Below are 9690 nucleotides of genomic sequence, written 5' to 3'. Positions count from 1 at the left end.
TTAAGCAAGGCCGAGATGACGGCCGTAGCAAAAGCGATGCCGGCCGAAGGGCCGTCCTTAGGCATCGCGCCCTCGGGAACGTGGACTTGGATGGTGTTTTTCTCAAAGTCAAAATTGATGCCAAAACGTTTGGAGTTAGCCCGGATGTAACCAATCGCAATGTTAAGTGACTCTTTCATGACGTCGCGGATCGAGCCAGTCAGTTTAATTTCGCCGTTCTTAGTCGGATAAGTCGTGACCTCAATCGGTAAAAGACCGCCGCCAACAGCTGAGTAGTACATGCCGTTGACTAGACCAACTTCGGCGCGGCCTTTCAGTTTTTCTTTGTAAACCGTTTCTTTACCAAGAAACTCGGCCACCACCTCTTGGTTGACTTGAAACTCATCCTGAACTTTGCCCTCCAGTTTTTTAACGACTACTTTCCGAGCTAGTTTACTCATGATGCGCTGTAATTCTCTGACGCCGGCTTCCTGAGTGTACTTATCAATTACGTATTCAATCGTGCGGTCAGAAATGGCGAACTGTTTCTTAGTTAATCCGTTCTCGTTAATCGTACGGGGAATGATGTGCTGTTTGGCGATCTCAAGTTTTTCCTCGGAACTGTATTGGTTAAGCCTGATGATCTCCACCCGGTCAATCAGCGGAGCCGGAATGTTTTCTAAGTAGTTAGCCGTCGCGATGAACATGACCTGGGAAAGATCGTACTCAAGCTCCAGGTAGTGGTCTTGAAACTTACGGTTTTGCTCTGGATCCAGCACTTCCAGCATCGCCGAAGTGGGGTCGCCTTTGTAATCGGAAGACATCTTGTCGATCTCGTCCAGTAAGATGACTGGGTTGGAAGTCTGGGCTTTTTTAACCGCTTGAATAATTTTGCCCGGCATCGCACCCACGTAAGTGCGGCGGTGACCGCGAATTTCGGCCTCATCGCGCAGACCACCGAGTGAAACTTTAATCACTTCGCGACCGATCGCTTCGCCGATCGAGCGGGCCAGCGAAGTTTTCCCGACCCCGGGCGGACCGAGCAAAGTAATGATCGGAGCGTGGGAATTTTTGGTGTTAATTTTAACCGCCAAATATTCCAAAATCCGCTCCTTAACTTTTTTGAGTCCGTAGTGGTATTTGTCAAGCACGTGCTTAGTTTTTTGAATGTCTTCGTTATCAACGGTGAAAGTTTTCCAAGGCAGTTTAATAATCAGTTCGATGTAACTCTTGATCACGTTGGCTTCGGCTGAAATCGGTGGAGTTGACTCGTACTTTTTAATTTCCTCCAGCGCTTTGGCGCGCACTTCCTCGGGGTACTTTTTATCTTCCAGCGTTTTCTTTCAATCTTCAATTTCTGTGTCTTTGGAAGAAATTTCGCCGAGTTCTTCTTTAATCGCCTTCATGCGCTCGCGCAGCAAAAACTCCTTCTGCTGGCCATCAAGCGTCTTGCGCACCGACTTATCAATGTCTTTGTCGATTTGGTTAATCCGCGACTCCTCTTCTAGGTGCTGCAAAATTAACTTGAGTCGTTTGGGAACTAAGGTCGTTTCCAAAATTTCTTGTTTTTTAGGCAAAGCGATCGGCAAGTAGTGGGCGATCACATCGGCTAACTCGCCGGCTGAAATACCCGAAGCCAGCGAAGAGAGCACGTGTTTAGGAATGTTGACCATGCTGCCGACAACCGCGTCTAACTTGCGGGAAATTTTGCTAACTAGCGCGCCCTCGTCACCCGTTTTGCTTTGGCGATCTTTTAAAACGCTAATTTCGGCCTCAACCAAAAACCCTTCGTTAAGACTAATTTCTTTGATCCGCACTCGTTTAAGTCCGGTCACGGCCAAAGTTTTGGCGTTAGTTTGGTGCTCGCGTTCAACTTTAATTGACACCAAAGTTCCGACGCCAAAAAGATCGTTTTTGCCACCGACTTCGTTTTTTAAAATGTCGCGCTGGGAGACTAAAACTAACTGGTTGTTGAACTTGGAAATGGCGATGTCAATCGCGTTAAGCGAAGACTTACGGCCAACATCTAACGAACTCGTGTAACCGGGAAAAACGATCACTCCGCGAGTTGTTATAACGGGATATTTCAATGGTCACCTCTTTTAACTCTAATTTTAACTGCTTGGGCGTCTTTTGAATTAATTATACCAAAATTAGCAGACTAATACCGAGAGTGCTAAATAAATTTAACGAGTGTAATAACCACGCAAAACTTTGGCCAGCGGAAAGTAAAGCGCTAGGACGAGACCAAATTTGCAAAAATTGCCGACTCAGTAAGCTATTAAAGTGCCGGTCCAGTAGTTGGATATCCCGAAGTAAAAGGGGCTGATTTGCTCGTAGACCGCGATCGCCTGGGGCAGCGTAGGCTCAGAAATGATTCCGTAGTAAAAAAGGTAGACCGGCAAAAACAGTGCGGCGTTTAAGAAACTGGCCAAAAAGCAAATGCTAACTAAAGTCGCCAAAATGATTAGCAGCATCTTTAAGTTGTGGCTGACCACGGTTTTAAAAACAAACGAGTAGAGGTACATCAAAATTACCACCAGCGCTTCCACGAAAAATAAGATCACGTGACCGATCAAAGTCGCCAAGGTTAGCGAATCGATCAGCGGTCCCAAAATGGCTCTTAAAACGAGCAAAAGCAAACCAAAGTGTCAGCCGGCAAAGTAAAAGACGGGCAAAATGAACACCAGCGAAACGTTAATTTTCATGTAGGCAAAAATCGGCGTGAAGCGCTCGCAAAACTGGGCCAGCAAAACTAGTCCGAGCATGACACCGCTCAGGGCAATCTTTTGGACCAAAGTCCGGTGGCTGGGACTAAAACCAAAAAATGCTCGCAACGCTGCCTCTCTTTCCTTTCCATTCTACGAGAAAAAACCCGACCTGACCCCGGATCGGTCCAGTAAAATGTTTTTGTAGCTATTTTGCGAGGAGTTTCATGCCTTTAAAACACACTAAGTTCTTATTTGTAACCGGCGGAGTTGTATCCGGGTTAGGTAAAGGTGTCTCAGCTGCGGCGCTGGGACGTTTACTTAAAGCCCGTAATTACCGCGTTTTTGTCCAAAAATTTGACCCCTACTATAACGTTGATCCGGGCACGATGAGCCCCTACCAGCACGGCGAAGTTTTTGTGACCGTCGACGGCGGTGAGACCGACTTAGACCTAGGTCACTACGAGCGTTTTATCGGCGAAACTTTCACCAAGGACTCAAACTACACCCAGGGTAAATTGATGCAAGAGTTGCTTGAGGAAGAAAGGCTGGGCGTTTACCACGGCAAAACGATCCAAGCCATTCCCCACGTAACCAACAAAATCATCCATAAAATCGAGCAAGTCGCGCTCAGTTCCAAAGCCGACTTTATCATCACCGAAGTCGGCGGAACAGTTGGCGACATCGAATCGCAACCGTTTTTACAAGCGCTCTGGGAATTCTCACACCGCTACCGGGGGCAAACTTTTTTGATCCACTGCTCGTTTATTCCCTACCTAAAAGCTTCCGAGGAATTCAAAACTAAACCGACCCAGCACTCGGTGCGCCAACTTCACGCCAGCGGCCTCACACCAAACATGATTTTACTGCGCGCTAACTCGGCCATTCCCGCTTCGATCGCCGAAAAAACGGCGGCGCTAACTTTTGTTGAACGCGACCACTGCGTGCCCGTTCCCGACGTGGATAACATTTACAAACTGCCGCTCTACTTTGAAAAACTCAACTTGGCCAAAATTATTTTGCACCACTTTGACTTGCCTTGCCCGCGACCTAACCTGGCCGACTGGAAAAAATACGTCAAACTGATCAACGCTCCTAAACCTAAGAAAGTTCGCATCGCGATGGTTGGAAAGTACGTTGAACTAGAAGACGCTTACAAGTCAATCGTGGAAGCGATCAACATTTCCGCCAACTACAACCATTGCGAAGTTGAGCTACTTTGGCTCGCCTCGAGTTCGCTGCTCGACGAAAAAACAATCGCCGAGCGTTTAGACGGCGTTGACGGCGTGATCATTTTGCCCGGTTTTGGCAAGCGCGGTTTTGTCGGCAAAGTCGCGGTCGCCCGTTTTACGCGTCTCAGCAAACTACCGACTTTAGGCATTTGTTACGGCTTCCAAGCGATGGTGATTGTCCAAGCTCAGGAGCTCCAAATCCCCAACCCAACTAGCCGCGAAATCTCCCGGCAAGGCACTTTTGTAATCGATTTAATCCAGGACAAAAAACACCACAAACTGGGCGGAACGCTCCGCCTTGGCCGCTCGAAAACTAAGTTAGTGCGCGGTTCGCGTGTCAGCCAAATTTACGGATCAACTTACGCCTACGAGCGCCACCGCCACCGCTACGAAGCGAGTCCGCAGTACGTGGAGACGCTTAACCGGGGTGGGTTCCTTTTCTCAGGTTTTGACGAACAGACGGGTCTAGCCGAAGTGTGCGAAGTTAAGGACCACCCGTTTTACATCGGCGTCCAAGCCCATCCTGAGTTCGAAGCTAACCCGCTGGCACCGCACCCGCTTTTCCAAGAGTTTCTCCGCGTCATTAGCAAAGCCAAACGTTAACGGTGACTAATCGTGATGTTGCGCAACCAACGTCGGCGGAAAAAGAAAGGTAGCGAAGCGCCAAAAACGCCCAGCGAATGGAGTAGTTGCGTCAGTAGGTAGAGTCGCTCAAACGAAATGTCGGTTAAATGGGCCATCAAACTTGCGAAGGGAAAAACGACCGCGATCACGTAGTAACTGTTTAAAAAGGTTGAGGCAAACGAAAAACCGCCCGCTTCTAAAAGCGAGAAAATGTAAACGCCGCAAATAATGAAAACGATTAAAAACGCTTCCACGATGATCATCGTCTGAGCCGCGCCTAACTCAAGCGCGCTAGTCAGACCAACCGCGGCGGGCAGGAAAAAAGCGAGCGGCAAAGTGGCTAGTCCGAGCGCCAGACCAAAAATAAACACGATCAATAGCATTTTGCGGGCCTCGTCGTAAGCTTGGTCAAATTGGTTGTTGGCCATCCGCCGACCGATCAAAACTTTCGAAGCGGTGCTAAAGCCTGGGAAAGTAGCCCATAAAAGTCCGTTAATGGCGTAACCGATTCCGACCGCTTCGCTAATGGCGGGGTAATTGTTAGTCCAAACCGCCGTCTTGGCGACTAAACCAAGTGCCAGCGCCACCTGACTGGTAATAATTAGACTGCGCCGAGCCATTGACCTGACTAACTGAAGATCAAATTTTCACCAGTCCCAGCCAAACCAAACGAACTTGCGGTTTTTTCAAACAAAGACAAACACGAGCAGCAGTTCCAAAAAACGGGCCAAAATGGTCGAAATAGCTGCCCCCGAAAGATCCAGTTTCATCCAGTAGAGAAAAACCACGTTAAAAAAGATGTTGATTGTGAGCGGCACGAGCGAAGAATAAAGTTGGTAACGCGGTTTACCGATCGTGTTGAGCGCTCCGATGAAACTCATCGTTACCGCGTACATGACGTGACCGATCGTTAAAAGCCTGAGGTAGCGGGCGGCAACGCGCAAAGTGTAGGAATGGTCAATAAATAAGCCGAGCAGTTGCTCGGCAAAAATGTTGAGAAACAAGACCGTGATCAGCGCCGCTCAAAAGTTGGTCAGCGTCTTGATTTTGTTGGCCGCTTTGAACTTGCGAAACATCTTGGCGCCGAAAAACTGGGCGCCAAAAATATCGCCGATCAGTCCGATCCCTAAGTTGATACTCATCGCGACGTGAAAAATTTCGGTCGTGATCAGTACCGTTGTCAGCGGCTGGTCAACATCGTCCACCCAACCGACCATAAACTGGTCAACAAACGAGACCGAAGTCACGAGCATTTGGCCGAGAGCGATCGGAACGATCAAGCGCAAAACATGGTGGGCAAATTTCCGTTTCGGCAGCCACGAACTTAACTTCATTAACAACTTGATTATACAAGTTTGCTTATTTTTTAAAGTTGAACCGACTAATCAGACCGTTGATTGGCCAAGCTAAAGTGACCGTCAAAATAACGGCAAAAGCCCGTGCCCAAATCGGTCAAGAACTAGAAACTAAAATCACCGCTAAAGCTAGGGCCAGCGGCAAACTAAAGCGGAGCGCATCAAAGTCAATTAAACGAAGGTAAACGGCGCAGCAAGTGGTTAAAAAAGTCCAAACCACCAGCCCAAGAGCGGCCAAATAGAGCAGTCCGAGGCCGATCGGGTAGCGACCATCGTTTCACTCAGGCAGTCAAAAATAAAACATCAGCAAAGCCGGTCCGGCCACAAAAACCAGACTGAACAAAGCGCTCATTCAACTTTTAATCGGCACTTTACTCGGCTAACTCAAGCCCCAAGCGCATCATGTCTTGGAACGCTTGCTCGCGGTTTTCGGGCGATGTCTCCTCGTTATTGACCAAGTTATCGCTAATTGTCAAAAGGCAAGCTGCTTGGCGGGAAAACTTACGGGCAATCGCAAAGAGCATGGCCGCTTCCATTTCCACGCAAATCGCTTGCGTTTGAGCGATTCTTTCCTCAAGCGGAATTACCGAGTAGAAAACGTCGGAGGTGTGGATCGGTCCCTCAACTAAGTTAATACCAATTTTGTGAGCCGCTTGACGGATTTTTTCGTTCAGAAGTTCCGACGGGTAAAACACTTGCTCTTCCACTCCCAAAATGTTGAGCCCGAAACTGGTTGATTCGGTGTAGGCGCTCGTCGCCAAAACCACCTCAAAAAGACGGAGGTTTTTTTGGTACGAACCAGCCGATCCGATCCGAATAATTTTCTGGACGTCGTAAAAGTTGAACAGTTCGTAAGCGTAAATACCGATTGAAGCTTGACCCATGCCCGAAGCACAAATCGAAATCATTTTCTTTTTGTACCGGCCGGTGTACATTAACATGTTGCGTAAAGTGTTAACTAGACGAACGTCCTGGAGAAAGTGCTCGGCGATGTACTTGGCTCGGAGCGGGTCGCCCGGCATTAAAACCACCGGAGCAATGTCGTTTTTTTTAGCTTGAATGTGCGGAGTCATATTACCTGCCTTGAATGGAGTAGGGAATTCCGAGCGCGCGAGGAGCTCGGGAATGGCGTGAACTGAAAATTAAGACTAACGTTGACAGTAAGTAAGGGATCGTGTGGAGCAAATCGGTTCCCTCGATGGTGTTGAGCACCGGAATCAGCGTTGCATTGTTAATTATGGCATAAATGGAACCGAAAATAATTGAGCCCAGCAAAATCAGCGACGGTTTTCACTGACCAAAAATGACCAGCGCCACGGCTAAAAAACCCGCTCCTTGGGTTGTGCCGTGAAAATATCCGGAAATGTTTTGGGCGTAAATCGCGCCGGCTAAACCGCTAAAGAAAGCCGAAAAGATGACCGCTTTGATTTGGACCCACTCGACTCGGACGCCGAGCGTAGCCGCGGCGTCGGGATTTTCACCGACGGCCTTAATCAGCTTGCCAAACTTAGTGTAGTTCAGCACCACAATCACCAGCGCGATCATCGGCAAACCAAGCAAAACCGCGATGTTAAAGACTCAAACAAAACTTTGGTTGTTGCTACCCAGCGTCCAAAGGTAGGGCTGCATTTCGATTTCGCTGGTTTTTTTAAGTTTGATGATGAAGAAGGAAATCGCGACGGCCAGCGCGTTGAGCGCGATACCAGCGATCGTTTGGTTAGCTTTGAGTTTAACCGTGGCGAGCGCGTAAATGATGGCAAAGACGCTCGCTAAAAGACCCGCCATCGGAAAAAGCAACCACTGGTAGGCTAAAACACTTTTTAGGCCGGGCAAATTAGCGACCACCGCGTAACTAATCGCGCCGATCGTCATAAACCCTTCGATTGACAAATTGATCACACCGGCTTTTTCGCTGACCATGCCGCCGACCGCGGCCAAAGCGAAAATGATGCTAATCGAGACGATTGCTCCGACAACGATGACGCTAACCATTATTTTTCCCCTCCGATCCACCAGTCGTAGAGCTGGGTTTTTTGCTCAAACCAGCGCTGCTTAATCTCCAGTCTTTGCTCGGGGTCACGAGCGTGGGCCAGAGCGTGGCGGTACTTCCAAACTAGCTCTTGGCAAAGCGTTTCGTACTTGTCCAGCCGAGTCAAAACCTCAAAACGGTGTTGACCTTTCAGATCCCTCAGTTCGATTCGGTACTCGCGCCTAATTTGGTCGCTGCTCGTTCCGATGAGGCGCTGGTTTTTAGTTTGGTAAAGTTGGTTAATTTGACTTAGGCGGGCGTTTTTAGTCGCTAAGTCAATTTGGCCTTTCTTAAAGATCTGGTTAACTTGGACAACTTGACTCGACCATTCGCGCTCCAAAGCGACGAGTTTTTGTTTGTTGAGACGGATTTGGTCGCTCAGCAGATCGGCTTTAGCACGGGCGACGATTTTAATTTCGGCGCGCTTTTGACGGTAAATTGCCCTTTGGCGTTTGACCCAGCTTGATCTGTTGAGTTTAATTTGCCTGAGCAACATTTGCCCCCAGTTAAAGCGGGTAAAAACGCTGGCCAAAGCGGCGGTGAAAATAACGATCGCCAAACTTAACTGAGCCGTTTCGCGGACTACGTTGCCGCCGGCCTGGGTCACAAATGCTTGACCGCTGTAAAGCGTTCCGTAAAATGCGCCTGCTAAAATCGAACCAAGCGGCGAAGAAAAAGCTAGCAGAGTGACTGTGATTGCCTCAAAGGCAATCGTGGGTAAAACGTGGCCGAGTCGCGGGATGCGACCCTCTAAAGTCGAGTAGTTCAGAAAACCGGCCACGCCGGCCAAGGCACCCGAAAGCATCATCGCCCAAATGATCATCATCTTGGCGTTAATACCTGCGTAGCGAGCCGCGCTGGGGCTCAGTCCGTTAGCGCGCAGTTGGTAACCAAAGGTGGTGTAACGAAAAACTAAAAAGATTGTTAGGCAAAGCAAAATCGTGATGCTCAGAATAACCAAAAAATCCCACGAACCACGGTTGGTGCTAAAGCCCATTGAGGGATGGATCGGCAAAGTTGAACCCGACACGTCTTGGTACTGGGGTAAAGCCGTGATCCATTTAACGACGAAAAAGAAAACCCAGTTTAGCAAAATGGTGGAAACAACTTCGTGAACGTTGAAAAAAGCTTTTAGAACGGCCGGAATTAAAGCACAGACCATTCCCACGGCGCTACCTAACAAAATTAAAAGCGGTATCGCCAGCGGCTTGGGCAAATCAAAGTGGATACCGACTAAAACGCAAACCGCGCCACTGATTAAAAATTGCCCCGTTGCTCCGATGTTGAAAAGACCAGTTTTAAAGGAAATTCCGATCCCAGTTCCGAGCAAAATAAAAATTGAAATCGTCACCAACGTTTTGTTGAAATTGAGAACGTGAAAAGGCGCGCTAAACATTCTCCAGTAGCCGATCAAAGGGTTGCCGCCGGCGAACAGAATCGGCAAAAGACCGATCGTTAGTCCGAGCAAAATCGCGATGATTGAAGCTCTGACCTTTGACCAAGCGCTGCGCGACCCGTCGCTGTTGATGAGACGAATCAACTGCAAATGTCAAGGTCAACGCCGAGAAGTTTGGATTTTTGGAGTGGGCATTTTAAGCGGCCCCTTCCGGCGGTAGTTTGCTAGTCATCAGCTCGCCTAGTTTATCACGACTAACTCCGCTGATCGGTAGCTCATCAACTTTAGTGCCGTGGTTAACGACCGCCACTCGGTCGGCTAAAGCTAAAATTTCGTCAAGCTCATAACTAACTAACAAAATCGCTTT

The 9690-nt window shown here is 48.6% G+C and overlaps 4 protein-coding genes across 4 annotated transcripts; 1 reads left to right on the top strand and 3 right to left on the bottom strand.

The window, feature by feature from the left end:
• Positions 1-11: 11 nt before the first annotated feature.
• On the bottom strand, positions 12-1684 carry LOC111616553 (lon protease-like; the record flags this gene model as incomplete). The annotated part of the gene is given in 1 exon segment (XM_023357956.1): positions 12-1684. A coding segment is annotated over 1 exon segment (1641 nt), but the record flags the coding sequence as incomplete, so codon positions are not given.
• Positions 1685-2914: 1230 nt separating this feature from the next.
• On the top strand, positions 2915-4522 carry LOC111616552 (CTP synthase-like). The gene has a single exon (XM_023357955.1). The coding sequence runs from the start codon at positions 2915-2917 to the stop codon at positions 4520-4522; it is 1608 nt and encodes a 535-aa protein (XP_023213723.1).
• Positions 4523-6269: 1747 nt separating this feature from the next.
• LOC111616551 (purine nucleoside phosphorylase DeoD-type-like) lies at positions 6270-6971 on the bottom strand. Its single transcript, XM_023357954.1, has one exon. The coding sequence runs from the start codon at positions 6969-6971 to the stop codon at positions 6270-6272; it is 702 nt and encodes a 233-aa protein (XP_023213722.1).
• Positions 6972-7889: 918 nt separating this feature from the next.
• On the bottom strand, positions 7890-9089 carry LOC111616550 (uncharacterized ABC transporter permease protein YufP-like). Its single transcript, XM_023357952.1, has one exon. The coding sequence runs from the start codon at positions 9087-9089 to the stop codon at positions 7890-7892; it is 1200 nt and encodes a 399-aa protein (XP_023213720.1).
• Between the last annotated feature and the right edge of the window lie 601 nt (positions 9090-9690).

The sequence above is a fragment of the Centruroides sculpturatus genome, unplaced genomic scaffold (genome assembly GCF_000671375.1).
Source record: "Centruroides sculpturatus isolate CEXI.00-Female unplaced genomic scaffold, Cexi_2.0 scaffold3556, whole genome shotgun sequence".
In the NCBI taxonomy this organism is placed as follows: Eukaryota; Metazoa; Arthropoda; class Arachnida; order Scorpiones; family Buthidae; genus Centruroides; species Centruroides sculpturatus.
The sequence above is the reverse complement of the archived record's forward strand: the minus strand, read 5'-3'. Positions and strand labels throughout refer to the sequence as shown.

What these genes read in the sequence shown, in the direction of transcription:
- LOC111616550 (XM_023357952.1), bottom strand. Translation starts at nt 9,089, where the DNA reads ATGGTCTGTGCTTTAATTCCGGCCGTTCTAAAAGCTTTTTTCAACGTT.
- LOC111616552 (XM_023357955.1), top strand. Translation starts at nt 2,915, where the DNA reads ATGCCTTTAAAACACACTAAGTTCTTATTTGTAACCGGCGGAGTTGTA.
- LOC111616551 (XM_023357954.1), bottom strand. Translation starts at nt 6,971, where the DNA reads ATGACTCCGCACATTCAAGCTAAAAAAAACGACATTGCTCCGGTGGTT.